This window comes from Vipera berus, assembly GCF_964194415.1.
Source record: "Vipera berus genome assembly, chromosome: 1".
In the NCBI taxonomy this organism is placed as follows: domain Eukaryota; kingdom Metazoa; phylum Chordata; class Lepidosauria; order Squamata; family Viperidae; genus Vipera; species Vipera berus.
This window is the reverse complement of record NC_138202.1, coordinates 271,626,361-271,647,439: the sequence shown is the minus strand read 5'-3', so window position 1 is coordinate 271,647,439 and position 21,079 is coordinate 271,626,361. Positions and strand designations below refer to the sequence as shown.

Below are 21,079 nucleotides of genomic sequence, written 5' to 3'. Positions count from 1 at the left end.
CAAATGTTGCTTTTTATTGGAGATTCATTTAAATAGAAGTTGAAGTTGTTGGTCTATAGACTGGGTTGGATAGATTCATTCGAAGAGTGTTTCATTGAATGGTGAAAAGGGCACCTATCCTTATCATAAACATCTTTTTAGGTTCAAGATACCACAACAGATAAGAATGGATTTTTAAATTAAAATATAATTTTAATTAAAATCTCGGATATAATTGTTATAACCAATATTTATGGATATAGTTTTGACTTTCCCACCATGTTTCATGAGAGTTTTTATTATTTAGATATCTCCCATAATTTTATTATTATGGAGGAGACTTCAGTGAGATATTGGATCCTGAACTGGATAGCAATATTCCCACTTATTTAAAAAAAACAGTCATGAGTGAAAATTCTAAATTGAACATGTACGTATCCTATAAGAAGGAATATAGCATATACATGAGACTAATTTGAAAAATAACTAGGCTACATGCCCTGATACCAATCTATGTAGGGAGTTACAATAGATTGAGTATAAGGTAATGAAATTTTACCACAACGAACTGAAATTGTTTTAATATGCTTACATTAGAGATATTGGGAAAATGGTGAAAGACTCTGGCTGGATCAGAGCAAGCTTGGTGCTGGTTTGCCATTTATCTTCACAACAAAAAGATATCTTGCATAAATCAGCATATATCATACTGGACTAGGATTTCAGATATGCCCTTATACCTATGTTCTAACTATATTTCCCATTCCTTCCATTCCATGTATGTTTTGTAGCTGCCTTTCCTAATATTATTATGTGTTATAACCAGTGCTTTTTTTGTAAAAGAAAAAGGTGCCGGAACTCACACATGTCATACAACTCACCTTGCCTACCCTACAAGGTTCCATCCAAAAAAGGTACCGGAACTCCGTTCTGAGAGTTCTACTAGAAAAAAAGCCCTGGTTATAACAATTGCACTTTTGAATCACAGAATAGTCTGTGATGTTCTACAATTAGATCAGGGTATAAAATAACTTTGAAAAGCTGCAGAATTTTGATTTATAAAGGGAACCCCTCTACATCTATTGAAAAGTTGACAAAGGGAAGGAAGTAAAATACTTTTAGCCTTTTTATCCTGAGAGCTTCTGATTATTTCTGAAGCCCTTTGCTTTAATATTCTACAGTCAGCTATAAGAAGGAAACCAGTGTTTCTGGCCTATACATACTGATCATCTGGGCTGCAACAAGTAAACAAGAACTGTTTGGTCCTTGCAAAATTGTCAGATTGCCTCAGAAAGTGGCAAGCTAGGATTTGGAGAACATTATACTTCCTCTGAAGAGAACTCATAGGCTCATATCAAAAAAGGTGATGGGAATACCATAACCAGAGAAATGTGGTTCCCCTTCTTCATTGTCTAGAAACTTTTTTCATGTCAATACTGATGAAGGATTATATCCAATGCTATCACATATTGAATAACTTTCTAGAAGAGCATGGAAAGTAATGGGTCGGAATGTCACAGAGCAAAGTAGTCTGAAAAAATGTTCTTTCTATTCCTTAGAAGAAAGGAATTCATATTCATGAAAGCTTACTTTCTTTGCAGGCTCTCTATTAGAAGCATATCATTAGACCTAATCTAGAAAATATATTTTATCAGATCAATTTTATTCAACTATTAAACTACATAATAGACACGGTGGCTCAGTGGGTTAGGACGCTGAGCTTGTCGATCAGAAGGTTGGCAGTTTGGCGGGTCGAATCCCGAGTGCTGTGTAACAGAATGAGCGCCTGTTACTCGTCCCAGCTTCTGCCAACCTAGCAGTTCGAAAGCACGTAAAAATACAAGTAGAAAAATAGGGACCACTACGGTCCCTAAGGTAACAGCGTTATGTGCGCCTTTGGCATCTAGTCATGCCGGCCACATGACCACGGAGACGTCCTCCAACAAGCGCTGGCTCTTCGGCTTTGAAACGGAGATGAGCACCGGCCCCTAGAGTTGGAAACGACTAGCACGCATGTGCGGGGGAACCTTTACCTTTTTTAAATAGACAATTTAATTTTTTTAAACTTACTTATGAACTATTATAAATTTATTTTTTTAAATGAACTTATGAACTATATTAGACTTCCAATATGTTATATTTAATATTGCAAAATTTACAAGCAGTTTCTTATTTCAGTCTTATTTCTAAAGGCTGCATTATAGTTTAAATGTACAATTTTAAAATAAATTTAAATCTCAAACCCTCTCTTGTTTTGCATACCAACCCATTAAAAGCCTTACTACTGCAACCAAAATAGTGTTAGTGTACAAAATAATATGCAACACACTCAAGCACAGAGTTGAAAATAAGGACCATAATAAAGAACATTTTTGATACACATGTTCATGGGCAACATTTCAGGTTTTCATTTTTGTTTCATTTTTATTTTTTACAATCTATATTAATAAAATGAGCACAGGGACAGTTTCAGTTCATTACTTCATTGATGACAGTTTTTACATTTGCAGTCCACACTGCATTCTTTTGGAGAATTTTATTAGCCCATGAAGTGATGAATATAATTATCTATTATTGCCTTACACTGACACCTGGTGGAGTATTGCAGCCTATTTGCTCATTGGCACCAGAGTGAGATTTACAAGCAGCTTAAAATACTGAAAGGCCAAATGAAAACAACCAACCTTATGCAATTTAAAATACTACTCCTTCTCCTTTAGAAATTAATAATTTCAAACAAGATTTATATGTTCAATTAACTGCTCCATGCTGTATACATTTCTATGTGGCAAACACAAGTGGAATTCCATTTCCCATGTACCACCTTTAAATATTCCATTAGCAAGTGATGTATTTCACTGTAAGCTCCCTCAGCATTCCATTCCAAAAATAAAATATTCTGAATTAACTTTCCACCTTAGAATGAAAGAGTCCTGTCTTTATACAAGGAAAACTATATTAAATTTATACATGTTCACAGCAACAACTTTTTACTTAATTTGTAGGATTTAGCAAAGCTATACTATATGTTTACACACTATTTCTGGGCAAATAAGATCTGATCTTTGCTCAAGAAAGTTGGCAGTTTCAAATTACAAATTACAATTGTTTTTGTAATTGAAAAAAATCAAAAATGTCAAACAACCATTCTTGAATCTGTAATAGAATAGTCTGATTTACTGCATGACTTCTGAATCTTTTTCTGTTTCCTCCATATGTTCCAGAAGTAATGAAAATAAAATGGGCTATCATCCAAGGTTCTAATACATTTCCATTCTGTTCATACATATGTAATGATAGAAAATCATTATTCACAATAAATCATTGTTTCACACTGAAGACACTAGCAAAAATTAAAACCGAAAATAAGAATTTCACAAGTCCTATCCCACACAGTCAAATATTTTTCTACTCTGATATTTATAATTAGTTCATGTTTGGTGCAGTAATACTCCAAAGTTTTCTTTTGTTTAGTTTTAAAAAAGACTACTTCAGTTTTCCAATAACCTTCCAGAAGCACCCTTGTTGACCTGCTCTCTCCTGCTCCAATTCTGGTTTAAACGTGACTTTTAGTACACAATTAAAAATCTGAAGTTAGTGAACTTAATGATACAATTGAAGATCACTAAGTTAATTTTCTACGTTCCAAAAGCCACTTCAACAAAAACCAAAGCCCACAATAGTGGAGTTTGTGAAGCAGCAATTTTAAATCTCCAAAAAGGAAAATAAACATTCTGTTAAGAGCAGTAAAAGTTACTGTCAAAAGCTCTGGATCACCACTGCTTTCTTTGGCATGAGAAGCCATTCCTTATTTGTAACTTTTTAATAAAAAGTTCAAACAGGAAAAAGACAAAATTCCTAATAGGCAAAAAGGCAAAATTCCTATGATAAATGAAGATTTAGCTGTAAATCTGCAAATGGCAGATACTCCTTTCTAAACTGAAGAAAGGCATTAACTTCCACAACATACTACTTAACTGTGAAAAAGGATGGTTAGACTAGATCAAACATTTAAGTTAACTTTGCACATCAGAGAACTTCCAACAATACCTACCTACCTATGACTTTAAAAAAAGAAAAGTAAGAAACTAGCTACAGAGCTCTATAATTGGAAGTAAGTATATACAAAAACACATTTCTAATGACTGACATTAGATCTGTTTGGAAGAATATATTTCTATCAAAATTCCCAAACAATGTGTTCTTGTAGTGGAATTAGCAGTCCTACTTTTTAGTTCTGACTCACCTTACAAAGCTTTTGATAACGTGGTGATGAAACTGCCATTCTCTGCAAGCGATGTAGCAATACCACAACTTTCTGCAGTGATGTTCTCACCACCGCCATCATTTTAAGTTTGCCACACTTCTGAAGGCACCTCAGAATTTGCATTATAAATGAAGAGCACCCAGCATTTTCTCTCGGTCGCTGGACAATGATTTGCCAGCTTTCTGAGCATGCTCGCTTCCAAGACAGCTTTTCCAAGGGACAGACTCAAAGGCATAAGCAATAAGCATCATGTTAAAAGTATTCCTTCTTCCAGAGAGCCAAATACATACAAAAAGCAAAGCCTGCCTGCATCCTCAAAGGCTGGATTTGTTTAGCAGTTCCAGAAAGAGAGAAGTTGTTGATCAGACAGAGATGCCTGCTTCGAAGTGGAGAACTACATACCAGCAAACGTTGATTAATTGACGAGGTAGAGCTGCAGAGATGAAGCACAATTCCTCCGGGAAGCCTGCTCTGACATCATCATAATAGTTCTCCTCTTGGATAGGCTTCATAGAAAAACAGGGAATGGCATTCCTTCCCTCACTCCGGAGGAAGATGCTGTCACCCTCACACTGAAAGCAGCTCTGGCAGAGCTGCGGAGCAAGTGAATCACACAGACTGCTCTAAATCTTATAAGAACAGAGGGATACCTGCCCTAATTATAGCAGCCATACATTAAAAGACAATAAATCCCATAGTGGCTACTCTCCAAAAGCTAGATTATTGTCATCAAAAGGAAACTCTACAGGGGCAAAACCTATCTTGTAAAAACTCTCCTAAGCTAATTTGCTCCCGAAAGAAGAATGCTACATGCAGAAGTATGAACGTAGAATAGTTCTGGTGAAATCTCCTATTCTCCACTGACCAAAGATTTGATTTTAATTTTTCAAAAATGGTTTTGTATGTTTGATTACTCTACCTTTTTGTCTCCTCCGTGGTCAGGATCTTCGCAGTTTTAAATCTTGATAACAAACTCTGACAAGTAGTATCATTTAACTCTCTTGCTGTGAGAGACAATGTGAGTTTAGCAGCAAGAACATACTCCCATTGTGGCAAGTGTTATCACATGTTACATCATGTTTAAAAAAGGCAGACGATGCTATCAGATAGCTTAAGCACTATCAATCTAAGTGTAAACAGACCAGTACCCAAGAGAGTAATGCCTAGGAACCCTAATATGTTCCCTTGACTTAAGAAAGATGGGATAGAACATCAAGACACACAGAACTTCAACAGGAATCTTGGTTTCTGACAATCGGGCAGCAAGTTCATCTTATTTCATCTCTGTGCTTTAGAAAGAACTAGATCACCGAAACAAACAACTCATCTAGTGCAACATCTTGCTGAACACATCGCCGACTTATTACCCAATCACAACCAGTAAGCAAATATGCTGCACAGAGGACTATGATGAGCAAAATTGGCCCATGTGATATTCAAGAAAGGGAAATCCATACCAGACAATATAAATTATGTGGGAATTCAACCATAAATAAAATTGATTATTATGTGTACAGAACCTAATTTTAGCCAGTAATTCTAGAACCTCTGTTATACTCGAAACAATTCCTAATAATTCCAACTTACAAACTCAGAAGCCTGATTTGGAACAGCAGCAAAATTGCATGGCATTATTCCATGACATACAATATTAGCATGAAGAAGAAGCTGAAACCACAAGAGACATGCAGCGATTACTTGAACTTTTCAAGGGTCAGGAGCCACTCGTGGTTCTTCCTATCTGCTACTTCCATTCCTATGTTTTGTGTGTGTCTGTGTGGTGTGTCTGCTTTGTTGAATGTATGTTCCTTTCTTATTGAAAAAGTATGAATGGCAGTAATTGGGAAAACCCTAAAATAATGACAACCTTTCAAGGCTTCAAATACCACATGGCTTAGATATTTATCTTATATTTAACATTGGTTTTTGCTTTTCTGAATTCCATGTGATAATTCCAGCTGTGTTTAAAAAGCAATCAATTTATGCATCTGGATGCTGAGCAGATTGATACTTCACTCCAGCAATTGCTCAAAAATCCAAGGAAGTAAATGGCTCCTCCAAGGCCGGCAGCTGAAACTTAGGTGCATGTTTTTTTTGCATGTGATTGGAGCCTCCATTATATTGATTGGCTGAGACATCAGAATAGAAAAGTCACAAACTATAAAGATAGCCACACGTGGTTGCTTGTCACTAATGATTTAATTGGATCCATTTCCTCAGAAAGATTAGATTTATGCTAGAACTTCAAAGATTCTTGTACATCTAACCAATTTACAGCCATTAGCAAAATCAATGAAAGCTTTGATATACTACACTGAATATTTAGAATTAGTTTCTTGACTCTATGTGTATAGGTCTCAGGGTATCTTAGAGTATAAAAACAAATCTGTAATCTTCTCTAGCAATATACAGCAATGTTATACTATACATTTAAGAAAGTATGACTAATTTTCCTACAAAAGCATCCAAGCCAATAATAAAATCTTATAATAGAAGATCACACAATTAAAAAAACAACAACAACAGCATCAGATATCAGGAAAAAAACAATAACAAAGCAATCAATATGCATCAAGCAACATCAAATAAACAAAAGCAGATCAATTGTAAAGGTTAACTTTACCACTTAAAATATCAACATAGTTGAAAAAGGCATTCCCAAAATAGGATACTGCAAATAAAAAAAATATTTACTCCTGATAGTGATCCACAAGATGGTGAACTCTGAAAAGGCCTTCACAAGAATTTGGTAGGTTTCTGTATTTTATCTTATGAACAAATCAAAATATATGTCAGTAATTAGAATCTGCTAGTTAACCATTTCATTTTATTCTAGCCCTAGAATTCTAGTCTTATTTAAATAGAAAATGAAAATCATGTATGTAAGAAGTAATATTTTCATGCATGCACATATACATAAATATGCCTCTGTGTTGCTGTCCTTGCTTCCAACTGGTTAGTGCATTAAAATTGCCAAAATTTTCCAAGGTCTTGTAAACTTGATCTTGTTTGGAGCACATAAAATGCCTGACAGTGAAAAGACATTGAAAGCGCGCTAAAGAGATCCCCCACCCCCGAATGCAGATGAAATGTTTGCAGCCAACTCGTCAAGCTGGGAGATCAAACCAACAGCCCAAATACTAACCTGAGCTACTAATATTCAAACACATCTCAGACATGAATCAGCTTGTTCAAGTTATCTATACATACTGAACCTAGTACTATTAGAATGCATTGTGTATTATTTTAACAGTGTGATTCAATTGTTCCCTACAAGGCAGAGATGTTGAAAGATATGAAGTTATTGATTGGCTTATGTGGCAGGAAAAAGAATGGAGGCAGACTGCATTGGTTAACAATCTGCTAAATCAATTGATAATAACATAAAATACTGGGATATTCAAAGTGGAGACACAGAATGATGGTTAGAATCAAAAAGGGGAAGAGGAAATCGCCCCATTCTTGAAATCTGGCAAAGTCCAAGCTAAAGTCCTTAGCCATCCATTATTCTAGTTGATACTTTCAACACAATTTCATAATGAGCACTTTTTAAATTAACTTTGTCCTTCATTCTGACGGCATTCAAACTTAAAACTAAATTCCTTGACATCCTATGGAAGATGTCAGAACTGTTTGTTTCCATTCTCAGTGAGCTATTGTTAAATGTGAACTGGATATATAGGTTGCAGAAATAAGCTAATATTAGAAAGCAATGTTCAATTGACTTGCGTACCAAACCATTAAAATCATAAGTTTCTTTTCAGTTAAATAAGCTGTTGAAAGTAAACATCTTTTAGAATCTTCCTTTAGTCAAGTTGGAAGCATGTAGGGGATTTTCAAAACTTAAGCAACAATTGATGGTGATTTACCATTGCATCCAAGCAAGCCTCAATGTCTTCAGAAGTAAGTAAATTTCAACCCCAAATAAGTATTCCTTACTTCCCTTTTCTCTTTCTTAAGTTAATATACTAATATTGTTCTTATTTTCCATCAAATAACAAATATGATACTAAATGGTTCTTTCACTGATTCATGGGTAGCTTTTAGGTACTATGGTTTCTTTTGTTAAATTGTTAATTTTCTGATTTAGTCAATACTTAAATGTTTACAATGATTCTCAATGTTTCTAATTTATGTAATCAAACTTTTCATTAGTTTTCTAATTTTGGAAGTGCAGTATGGAATGCATGAATGTGAGGAAGCTTCTTCCTTATTTGTCAATTTAGAGAAAATACAGGGCCGAATTATGGCATTTTCAGAGCAAATATGGTGCTGAAGGTTGGTTGCTTAATGAGAAATGAGAAATATATGGTGGAAGAAAAGCATACAGAAGAATATCTAAAATGTGAATAGCTCCATACTTAGCAAATAGATAATCAAGGATGTGAGAAGTTCAGCGAATACATGAACAAATGTATATGAAATTGTGTTAGGACTGTGTTGATTGAGAATACAAATGTGCACATTGTTTTTAGAAAATATTGTTTTTAGGAAATATTATTGGATAAGAACCTAAATGATTTCAGCAGATGTTGGACTGTACAATGCAACAAGAATTATTGTTACTGGGAGTCAGATGGTATATACATTTTACGGTATATACATTGAGGACCCAGATTGTTGGGGGCAATAAGCTGATTTTGTAATAATGCCGCTTGGGGGGGGGGCGAAAGCCCTAATAAGCAGGCATATACATAGAATGAAGGCTATTGCTAAGCACATTGGTTTGTGCTTAAATTGTAAGCCGCCCTGAGTCTTCGGAGAAGGGCGGGATATAAATGGGATTAAAATAAATAAATAAAATAAATAAAATACTAATATCAGATCTCTATTCTCTATGATGTCTGACAGGGGAAATGGAGTGAAGGACTGAATGTTATACTGTACAGAAACAATTATTATTTCTGATTTGCAAGGATGGAAAGGTATGGAGAGGTCTAGCCAATGGTGCCAGAGCAAACTAGATGTCTTTGTCTTTCTTCTTCTTACTTCATGCCTTAATTTCTTCACTTAATATTTCTTATCCTTTTCTGAGTTCTCCATAACAATGCTTACTTCCTAAGGGAATATTGTAACGATGTACATACAAAAGTACTATGCAAGTTATTTTCTTTCTGTGTATCTTCCCAAAGGATGCTGTTTAAGATTATAGATTAAACAAGCGTGTCAGTAAAATTGACTATTTTACTGACACACATATGGATTACAGTTGTAGTGGAGTTGGTTTTTTCAGAAATGATTAGCCATCCTTACACTTTTTTCCAGGCCTCTAATTAACTTAGAAAAAGAATTTGCTTCCTAAGCTTTCTTAGCAGAGGAATCTGCTTGCCTACACTTTGCCCAGGTGGTTTATGTGTTTTCTGATGCTTGGAAGAAATGTTCCTTACTGCATCACCAATCTCCTTAAAATAGAATGTTTTCTCTCTAACATGTGGCAAAAATGTTTTTGACAGTATAATGTAACTCCTTTACTAATTTTAGTTTAGTTCTGTTTCATTAGTATGTGAATATTTTATTTCATTCTGCCATCCTCAGCTTTGCTATATCCCAACCCTATCAGCTTTATATAATAATAATAATAATAATAATAATAATAATAATAATAATAATAATAATACTTTTAAATATGTAATCCAAATAGTCCATTTTAACACTATCACTATGGTCTTAAATAAACAATTTCAGTAAGATCCAGTTTAAATTTTTTTTGTGCACACAACCAACAATACAATTTCAACCCCCATCTGTGGAATTTTTAGTCAGCACTTTTTCTTTAATAGATAGATGGATAGAAACTTGGATTCAACTGGGCACAGTTCCCTTATTTCAATTTCATCTAGGACACATAGACAAAAATATCAATCCCATCTCTTAAGCTGACTCTTAGCAAAGCAGTTATGATGTTTTGCTTTCAAGTTTTCTAAGTAAATGGATGAAAATGACCAGGAAATTACATCAGTGCAAGATTAAGCCCTCCCCCAAAATGTTATAATCCTGCTTTTTCTATTTGCTAAGGATGCTACAGTGCAGTAGAACCAAGTAAAGTCTATCCTCTGTAGAAGGGGACATACTGTATGCCATTTGACCAATCAAAATATAACTCTAATAATTGCAAAGAGGCATGTGTTCATCTCTTCCAGTGCTTTGCACTGTCATTCATAGTACACAGATCTGGGATTTATGAAGTGCTCTTTCACAATGTAAAGTTAAATAATAAACAGGCTGAGAGGTTTTACCATTTATATTTTCACCTTAATGAAGGTATAACCAACTAAAGTAACCTTACTCACCATAGCCAGTGGAACAAAATAACTATTAATTTTCTTCCTTGAAAAATACAAGAAATGCACAACAAATTCTGAAGTTAAATATCTCATCTCAAGTACTTTTCCTAAGGACAGGACATAATAAGCAGTGTATTGCTTGTTCTTTTATCTGTATAATTCATTACAAACACACTGGAGCCTCTTCAGACAAAATTATCTGATTACATGCAGTTCATTGTATAATGCAAATGGACATTGCTCAAACAGCTAAAAATAACTCATATGAAATGAAAGAATAGAGTGATAACTGACAGAAAATAACTGCATGCCAGCTCAAACATCTCATTCATTCATACTTCAGAAGCATACTAGACTAAAATTAAATGTCTCCGACATAAAAAGAAAATGCGAAACATACAAAATTAGTAACCCAATTCAGGCAAATAGCAACTCTTCTCCTATATAATACTGACATTTCATTTATATTGGATTGCTACTGATTTTTTTTAAAATTATGAAACAGGGAAAAAAAACACAAGACAGACTTCAATATTCTTCCTCAGCGAAGAAATCAAAATGCATGCAAATGCATCAATATTGCAGACTGTACTTTGCACTCTTCCTCTTTCAGACTATGTGCAGTGCAAGGAGGAAATCTCACTCACTTACTGACACATACACACACAACGCTCCTAATGTTTTTTGTGGGAAGAGAAGAATTTAGTTATACATCTAATCCAAAACTCAACCTCATCTCAGATTGTATTTACTCAGGGAGAGAGACTTCAAATGTACTCTCTTTGTTGGGTGATCTCAGTTACATTTGAATGGAGAAAGTCCTTTGAGGTAGAACTCATTCATCTTCCAAGAGCAGTTAGTCAGGAATGCCTGGTAAATAGCTATCTAATATATATTGGCTCAAAATGTGCATGGCTGAAGAAGGAACACAACGAACTAATAAAAATGACAGAAATGATATTTTCCAGGAATGACAGAATGTCAAGCTATCAAACTTTACTTTGATTACATATTGATTGCATTGCTTCAATCAATCCCATTTTTATGGAACCGGTATTGTTCACTGAACTATTTTTGTATGCCCTTTTTTTAAAATATAAAAACTCCTGAAGTAGCTCCCCCTTTCCCCCACTACTCATCCAGGCAATGTGAGAAGTGTGCTTGAGAATTTTTGCTAATGGAACTGTGGACACTGACATCCATGATCAGCCAACTGAAAAAATTAGTATTCAAAGGGACAGTCCAAAATCTTTCTCCATTCCATTAACTTCTAAGCAACCAACTGAGAAGGCTGTGCATTCAAACAGCCCTGCAAAAGAGAAATTATAATTGTAACAGAAGAGAGAAGTTTATGTGAGCAACAACAAAAAATAACTATTTGTATGTGAAACCACAAGGATGACCTCCAGAATTTTTCTAAAATATGTCGTTTCCAAACAATAGACATTGTATGAAAACTATGTATCCAAGCCCATGCTTTATCTTAGGCATAACCCTATGAAGGAATGTTTTCACAATGGATTCTGCACATTTACTGTATGAGTCACAAGTTTTCACTTGCTAAACACAAATGTAATTTTGCTGGCCATCAAAGGCCTGTTTTTTCAATGCTGGCCACTTCACAGGCATGACTATCAAATATACATTTTGCACAATTTATTTGCAATGTTACATTATAGTAGATGATTCTGAGACCAGATGATTCATAGAGAAAGCATACATGTATTAAAGTCTTCAGGATGAAAATAACTATTAAATGTTTACATGATGTAACACCGGTCTTCCATATAAAAGTCTTCTCCAATATAAGAACAGCTCCAAGAAAACTGTGTATGCTTAAATTACATTACTCAACTAAGAGCTTGAAAGCCAATATTATTTCCCCAGACAGAATGTATATTGATAACAAGATGAATATGGTTATATGTTTGTCCTCGGCTTCCCAAATGCATCACTAAGCAATCATGAAACTCATCAGATAGAGTGACAGCTTTTTATAGAATTACAATAATTTGTCCTACTATTGCCAATACTTTAGTGTTGAAATCAAAATAAACTGTGATTAAAAGTTACCATATGGTGAGATGCACCCATTCATTTTCCAAACTGTCTTCAAAATACATTTGTCCTTGAATTATTTTAAGGCTGCTTTAACACAAAAGCCATCTTGTAATTACTTTAACACAAAAGTCATCTTGTAATTACTTTCAACATAAAAACATTCAGAACCAACATTGGGCACATTCTAAATTACTCATTCACCTAAAGCCATCTAGGAATGTGAAATTCAGATTTGTTGTGGCATTTGAATGAATTTCAGCAAGTATAACTTTAAACGTCATCCAGTTGGGGGCAAAAGGAAGCAATGAACTGAGTAATCTATAGAGGTTAATTGACAAAGGGTAACTGCATTATAATTATGCATCTTCAAAATAAATAAATTGCTCAGAAACAAATGTAAAAGAAACTGATTGAATGAAAATGAACAAGGTGAAGGCATTTAAAGCTGTTCTTTTAGTTTCATTAGCGTGGATTTACCCATACTTATTTATAAAGAGCAAGATAAGTCACTATTTATTTGTTTGTTTCTTTCTCTTTCTTTTGCAAGCATTATTGGTCAACCTTCATATAAAGCTGATGCAGAGTCAGGGTTGTTTTTTTCAACTGGAGTGAATGGCAATGTGTGTGTGACAGACAGAGAAAAGTGCAAGACCCAAATCTGTTGAGAAAAAGTAAGACACCCCTGCACAGTTTCCTTCCTATTGCCAATCAAACATACTGCAGTCATTCTTTTCTCATAAAGAGATATAAAGAAGTAACTCTTAGCAACACGCTGGGCAAAAACTCCTTCTTGTTTCCTTCTGATCAGACAAGAAGAAAAGCAGGGCAAGTTGGTTGCTTAGGAAGTTGCCATTCAGGAAGATCTCAATTTATGATTGTTTCAGTAGATATGTCAGGCACAAGGGACTGGATTTGTTGCATGGCTAATCAAGGCATATAAACCCTATCTCCAACAGGCTAAAAGACTGGTGGATGCTTCTTTGAAGCAACTATAAACAGCGTATCAATCCAATAATAAAACGTTTACTCTCTGTTAATTTTCAGGAGACAGGTACTCAAGTTCAACAACTCACCTGCTTCTCTTTCAGTGGACATTTAATGAACATCCTTTAAATATTTATCTTGTGCGGACAAGTTTTACCTTCTTCATTAATCTTACAGTTTTCGTTTACCCTAACCCTTTCATCTCTGGCATCACCCTGAAGGTTTACTATTGATCAAACTGATATTCCTAAGAGCTATCATCATTTTCAGACCATTTCTTGTTCCCATTAATCTTTTCATGTTCCTCTCTACTTAGTGAAGTGATAAGTAGGCTACTTTACTTTTAACCTCTTTAACAGATTACACAGCCATTCATTGGCTATGTAGCTTTCTTATATATATTTTTAAAAGCACCAAACTCTAGTGAGATTATTTAGCAGCCAAAAGTGGACTTTACCCTTTTAAGTCTAAAAAACATAGAAAATATTCTCACATATAGAACTAGTCACCCTCTTACCTCAATCTGCTTCTTCAGTTCCCTTCCAGGACCACTGGCCAGAGTAGTGGGCTCCCTGTGCAATGCATCTGCAAGGACATTAACTGTAGTTTCTGCTTCTTGCATCCACTTGAGGAACTTTTCAAGGTCTCTGAGCAAGGCATGCACTGTCTTCAGGTCAGCCTCCAAACAATTCTGCCTATTGCAAGTTCTACAGGAGGGAAGGGAGAAGAAATCACCCTTTGTGTGACTCAGCGCAGTTGGCATGTATTTGTTATATGCTGTGTACAGATTTAGGAACTAGTGCTCTACTCTTTCAATATTAAAACTTATACCACAATTGTACTATATTTTACACTAAAACCATTGTATTAAAATGTATGAAAATTACACAATTCCTCTTCTTGCCATTAACAGGGTATGAAACTGCCAGTATGAGGAACAGAACGGCACACACCTGTCAGAGGTTGTGAATGAGTAATGAAAAAGCTTCTCACAATGAATGCAAACAATTTTTTGAATCTGCGTATACAGTCAAACCACAAAGTTGATGAAAAGTGGCACTTAACTTTTTTATTTTATAACTTAACTTGAGCAACTGGAATTTGTTTGTTCATTATTTGCACAAAATGTATAGCATCCATCCATCTATCTATCTATCTATCTATCTATCTATCTATCTATCTATCTATCTATCTATCTATCTATCTATCTATCTATCTATCTATCTATCTATCTATCGTGTTTCCCCGAAAATAAGACCAGGTCTTATATATATATTTTTGAACCAAAAGACCCACTAGGGCAGACATGTCAAACACAAGGCCCGGGGGCCAGATCCAGCCTGTGAAGTGGTTTCATGTGGCCCGCGAAGCCATCCTGGAAACAGTGAGGGAACGGCCCCCACTGCCTTGGCCCTGGCCCAGAGACCCTCCTTCTGCCAGAGACCCCCAGATCTGTCCCACTCCTGCCCAGGCCCCCATAGGCACCCTTGATGCGAATGATGTAGAGCTGGCCACGCCCACCCAGTAGGCCATACGCACTCTAGCCACGCCCACCCAGTAGGCCACGCCCACCCTGGCCATACCCCACCTGGCCCCGAGGGCAACCACAATGCTGATACGGCCCTCAATGAAATTGAGTTTGACACCCCTGCACTAGGGCTTATTTTCGGGGATGTCTGACTTTGTGGCCTCCTGCTCGCTCTTTCCCACCATCTGCTTGCCGTGGCCCCAACGGCTTAAAGGGCTTCCCAGTGATGAGGGCTGTGCCAGTGGAACATGCCTTCAGAGAAGGAGAGTCGCACAGACAGCCGAAGGACCAGGCAGCGCAAGCCTCTCCTGCCACCTCCCTCCATCTGCCACAATCTTTCCTTTTGCAAGCAGATGAAGCTTCCAGGCTCTGTCAGTTCTCCGTCCAGGCGAAAAGTGTTTGGGCATTCTACAGGGCGCTTGGAAACGGAGCGATTCGCTCCGTTTCCAAGCGCCCCATTTGCAAGCAGACAAAGCTTCCACAGTCTCCCTCTGGGCAAAAAGTGTTTGGGCAATTCTCTCATTTCCAAGCGCCCCATAGGCACCCAAACATTTTTTGCCTGTCTGCGCTGCTCTCCTTCTCGCCTGAAAGCACGTTCCGTCAGCGCTGCCCTCGCCTTCCAAGCGTCTGCCCTGGGAAGCTCTGTAAGCTGTTGCGACCTTGGGCAAGCAGACAGTGGGAGGGAACAGGCGAGCATCTTCAGCAGGTGGCTGGCAGGTGGAGGGAGGTGGCAGGATCATTGAAGAGGTGGTGACTGCCACTGGGCAGGTGATCTCCAGAGCAAAACGCAGGCAGCCAGGATTGAAGAAAGCCCTTCCAGCAGCACACATGGCTGTTGTGCAGCGGCGGCAGAGCCTTTTGCTGTCACCTCCATGGCTTCAAAATGGCAGAGGGCAACCAGGTAATGCGACCGAGCCCACCCTGCCCATCCTCTGGAGCATGGCAATCTGGCTTAGGAGGGGAGTGAAGGGGAAGAGGCAGGCGGGCAGCTGGGTCACTGAATGGGCACAGGGAAGGTTGCCAAACCAGGAGTGGCCTGCCTGCATGGGCCCTGAGGTAAGCAGGTAGGAGCGCGTGGAACAGCTCCACTCCCCCACCTGCCTCACCTCACCCCATGGTGGCAGAACTAGTGCGACAAGTGCCCTCCTGCCCCATTGTGGCAGCGAGCAACCAGACAGTGTGGGCTTATTAGCTGGGGCTTATTTTGGGATAGGACTTATATTAGGCACACGTCAAAAATCAGGTAAGGGCTTATTTTCTTTATGGGTCTTATTTTCAGGGAAACACGGTGTCTGTCTGTCTGTCTGTTTGTCTGTCTGTCTGTCTATCTATCTAATTTCTATAGTATATCCTCACCCAAATGATTTTGAGCAGTTTACAATAAAACTGGCTGAGCAGCTAAACATTAGTTCTCCAGGACTAAAAGACAATAAAAGAGACCTAAATCCACCCAACTTTTAATCCATAATAAAAAAAATTATAGATCAATTAAATACAAAATCATTGAAGTTTTGTGTTGTGTATCATCTGTGACCCAATTACAGATGAGTAACAGAATATTTCTCCAATTCCAGTTCTCCAATATATACAGGATTATGTCTTACAACTGCTAATTTTTATAGATTTTACATAATTTTATCTGGGATTAAGTCTTAATTATGAATATGAGATTGAGTCTTAATTAGAATTTCAGGACTGGAAGCATCCACACCAATGTTTAAAGCACCTGTACTTAATTCCAGAAGGACAAATTTCTTTGAATATTTTCTTTTTTACTGAACTGTTTTATTTATTCTTCTTCTATCTCTCCCAATAATGAAAAAATTCCCTATAGGTAACAAAATGTAACTGAACAGTTAATAACATTTTTTTAAAAAAAGAATTAAATGTTGTAATAAAATCTAAGTAACACAGTAAGCAATTTTTTATGTGAAAGGCTAAATTACCTGAGAGAAAATGGTTTTCACTTGATACTGAAAAGAATACAGTATATGCTAGGGATATCAACTGCAGAAGCTATTTCACAATTGACATGCCATCAGTGAAAAGATCCGCTTAGCAAAACCTCCCTCAATTCAAGTGAAATTAGGACCAAACCATTATTGCTTTAGATCAGGAAGTGAAAGTGACAGTCTTTTCACTGACTGGGTGGGAGGGTGAGAGAAAGAAACATCTGTCTATGAAATGTCAATTTGCTAGACTATCATCTCTACAGGATGTTTTGGAAACAGGTTCTGCTACATTTATTTCAGAGTCACAGCAAAAATTCTGTCACAAAATGTATTTGATCAGCTTCTCTTATCTCTTTGGCCAGCTTGTCTTATCTTAAATTAATAATATATGGTACTTAACATCCCTCTCCCATTTAATGCACTGGATAGATTCAAGGTGCTGGTGATGACCTATAAAGCCCTAAATGGCGAGGGTCCGGGATATTTGAGGGAACACCTGCTGCCAGCATCAAGCTCCCTTCGTCCAGTGCGCTCCCACAGGGAGGGTCTTCTCAGGGTGCTTCTCAGGGTTCTCAGTAACAAACTCTGGCAAGTTCTTAAAGAGATGGGAGTACCAGAACATCTTATTTGTCTCTTGAGAAACCTATATGCGGGCCAAGAAGCAACAGTGAGAACTGGACACGGAACCACTGATTGGTTCAAAATTGGGAAAGGAGTCCGGCAAGGCTGTATACTGTCGCCTTGCCTATTTAACTTATATGCAGAGCACATCATGAGAAAGGCAGGGCTAGATGAATCAAAAGTTGGAATTAAGATTGCTGGAAGAAATATCAACAACCTAAGATATGCAGATGATACCACTCTAATGGCAGAAAGTGAAGAGGAACTGAAGAGTCTCTTGTTGCGAGTGAAGAAGGAGAGTGCAAAAGTTGGGTTGAAACTAAACATTAAGAAAACCAAGATCATGGCATCCGGCCCTCTCAATTCCTGGCAAATAGATGGGGAAGAAATGGAGGTAGTGACAGATTTTATTTTCCTGGGCTCCAAGATCACTGCAGATGGGGACTGTAGTCAAGAAATTAAAAGACGCTTGCTCCTCGGGAGGAAAGCCATGGCAAATCTAGACAGCACACTAAAAAGCAGAGACATCACCCTGTCAACAAAAGTGCGTATAGTCAAGGCTATGGTCTTCCCAGTTGCAATGTATGGCAGTGAAAGTTGGACCATAAGAAAGGCTGAGCACAAAAGAATTGAGGCCTTTGAACTCTGGTGCTGGAGAAGACTCCTGCGAGTCCCTTGGACTGCAAGGCGATCAAACCGGTCAGTCCTAGAGGAGATCAACCCTGACTGCTCTTTAGAAGGCCAGATCCTGAAGCTAAAACTCAAATACTTTGGCCACCTAATGAGGAGGAAGGACTCACTGGAGAAGAGCCTAATGCTGGGAAAGATTGAGGGCAATAGAAGAAGGGGACGACAGAGAATGAGGTGGCTGGATGGAGTCACTGAAGCAGTAGGCGTGAGCTTAAATGGACTCCAGAAGATGGTAGAGGACAGGAAAGCCTGGAGGAACATTGTCCATAGGGTCGCGATGGGTCGGACACGACTTCGCAACTAACAACAACAACAACACCCAGGGGTAGGGCCTTCTCAGTGGGTGCGCCTGCCCTGTGGAACCAGCTGCCTGCGGAGCTTAGGACTGCCCCCAACCTCCGTTCATTCCGCCGGGACCTGAAGACCTGGCTCTTCGAGCTCTCTGGCCCAGGCTGAGAATTTTTTTTTTAATTTTAATTTTAATTGGGTTTTTTACTGTTCTCAGGGTTTTATTTAATCTTTTTTAATTTGTTTTAACATTTGTATTGACTCTCTTTTAAATGCCCTGTAAACTGCCCTGAGTCCTTCGGGAAAGGGCGGTATATAAATCTAAATAAATAAATAAAATAAATAAATAAAATAGTCTTTCCTTTCTCCTCAGCTGACAAACAGAGTTTGGGTGTATGGTTCTAAGTACATATATTATGAGTAGTCTACTTATCCAAGAGATAGAATGATGCTACAGGGGGAGCTTTTGCAAGCCAGAGAGGAAATAATTGGCTAGAGAATCAATTTCACTAGGGCACTTGTCCTCCTTTCTTTGTTGTGATTATGTTATCTACGGTATATAAAACCAAAGTTTAAATTACCTGAGCCAGTTGTATTATCTACAGGTGCTCAGTAGTACAGCTTTTAATTTAAGAAATATATGCCTCTTCATTAGAAGATTGTGTAAACTAATATTAGGAGTCTAAGAATTACATATAGTCCTCGATTTACAACAGTTTGTTTAGTGACTGTTCAAAGTTACAGTGGCACTGAAAAAAGTGACTTATGACTGTTTTTCACTATTATGACCTGTCTAGCATCCCCATGATCATGTGATCAAAATTCAGATGCTTGGCAACTGGTTCATATTTATAACCACTGCTGTGTCCCAAGATCACGTGATCACCTTTTGTGAACTTTTGCCAAGCAAAGTCAATGGGGAAGCCAGATTCACTTGACAACTGGATTACTAACTTAGCAACTGCAGTGATTCACTTAACAACTGAAACAAGAAACATCGTAAAATGGGGCAAAATTCACTTAACAAGTGTCTCACTTAACAACAGAAATTTTGGGCTCAATTGTGGTCCTAATTCGAGGATAACCTGTGTAAGACACAGACAACTGATTGGCTACATTCCATCTTGCTACAGCTGTAAGAAATGTGAGGCCTTTTTGATTTAATCATACATGTCATGATAAAAAACAGTCCCCTATTTAAATCATATATTGTGTCCCAGTAACATAATTTCTATTCTTCACATTTTAGAAATATGGAGGTGAGTACACGTATGTATAATTTAGACATACATACCTTTGTTTCAGATTAATCCATGAGGTATTCAGGTGATTCATAATTTCCTTCACATTTCTTGTGTCATCACCACTGTAATCTTGAAGAAGTTTATTTGACAGATCATTAAATGAAATCATCCTGGCATTTCCTTTATCTAGATCTTGCAATAATATCTAAAAGGTAAATACATGGTAGTCAAAAAATCTCTAATCATTTAGTTGTTGCTTCATATTAAAAGTTTATGATATTGACTAAACTAGCAAATTTTAGCAATCCCTGGGGGGTGGGTATCAAGTTCCTAATGGTAGAACCCATGGCACTGAATGGTTTCCACCTTTTTGCAACCAAGGAACAACATTTCTATTAAGTCAAGCAAAGTAAACTGTTGCAACAAATAGTATAAATGAAAATTCAGGTCATATTCATTTTTCTCATTGTAGGAATAGAACATTATTTCTAGTAACTGTTTTTTCTGGAAAGCTAATTCCTACATTTTAGTAAGGGGAGAAGAGAGAATCAGCAAGGTTACCAATGTGAAGGCTTAAATATCTGGCTTATACTGAATATTTTCATTATAATAACTGGACTGAAGGCAAACTGGGAAATAAGTTATGAGCAAAACTCACTCAACAGAATGTATGAAGAAACAGCAGAACAAAGGGAAAGATAACAAAAGTAGAAAGCAGGTTGAAGATTCAGAAACTGTACAATAGTATGATTTGACCAATGTGCTAAAAACAAAAGCCCTCAGCAGAATGCAGACTCTGCAGAGACCTGGAACTTAATTTTTGAATCTTTTTACAGAGCATCTGCTAGCATTACTGAAATCATATTTTACAACTTTAGCAGAAAAAAAAACATTATGAGTTGGAAAGGTGCTGCTCAAAAGGCTTGCAACTGAAGATAGCAAGGAGAAAGATAAAGGGGTTTATTTAAAAAGGGATCTATGGATAATCTTTAAATGCTTTTCGTGAGGCTTTTCTTTATTTTGCAAATATGAACAACAGATATTTTTCAGATATTTCCTTCCCAGCCTTAAAGTAATAGAGCACTACCTTCCATAAATAGGTATGGTCAGATACAAACAAAGCTTATACTATTACTTACTTTTGAAATCATAACTTTATTTCTTATTTAGACTCTCATAAA

The 21,079-nt window shown here is 37.0% G+C and overlaps 1 protein-coding gene across 6 annotated transcripts in view; it reads right to left on the bottom strand.

Moving 5' to 3' along the window:
* Positions 1-21,079, bottom strand: part of UTRN (utrophin) — a gene marked incomplete at its 3' end in the record, with an annotated part of 377,026 nt that overhangs the window by 190,813 nt on the left and 165,134 nt on the right. For 5 of the 6 annotated variants that reach the window (XM_081313934.1, XM_081313935.1, XM_081313936.1 and 2 more), the window contains 2 exons: positions 19,949-20,103; positions 14,093-14,282 (listed from right to left, as the gene is read on the bottom strand). In XM_081313934.1, coding sequence (XP_081170060.1) covers positions 14,093-14,282; positions 19,949-20,103 — 345 coding nt within the window. Of the gene's footprint in view, positions 1-4,225; positions 4,390-14,092; positions 14,283-19,948; positions 20,104-21,079 lie in introns of those variants that run through there. The other variant, XM_081313939.1, reaches the window with a different exon arrangement.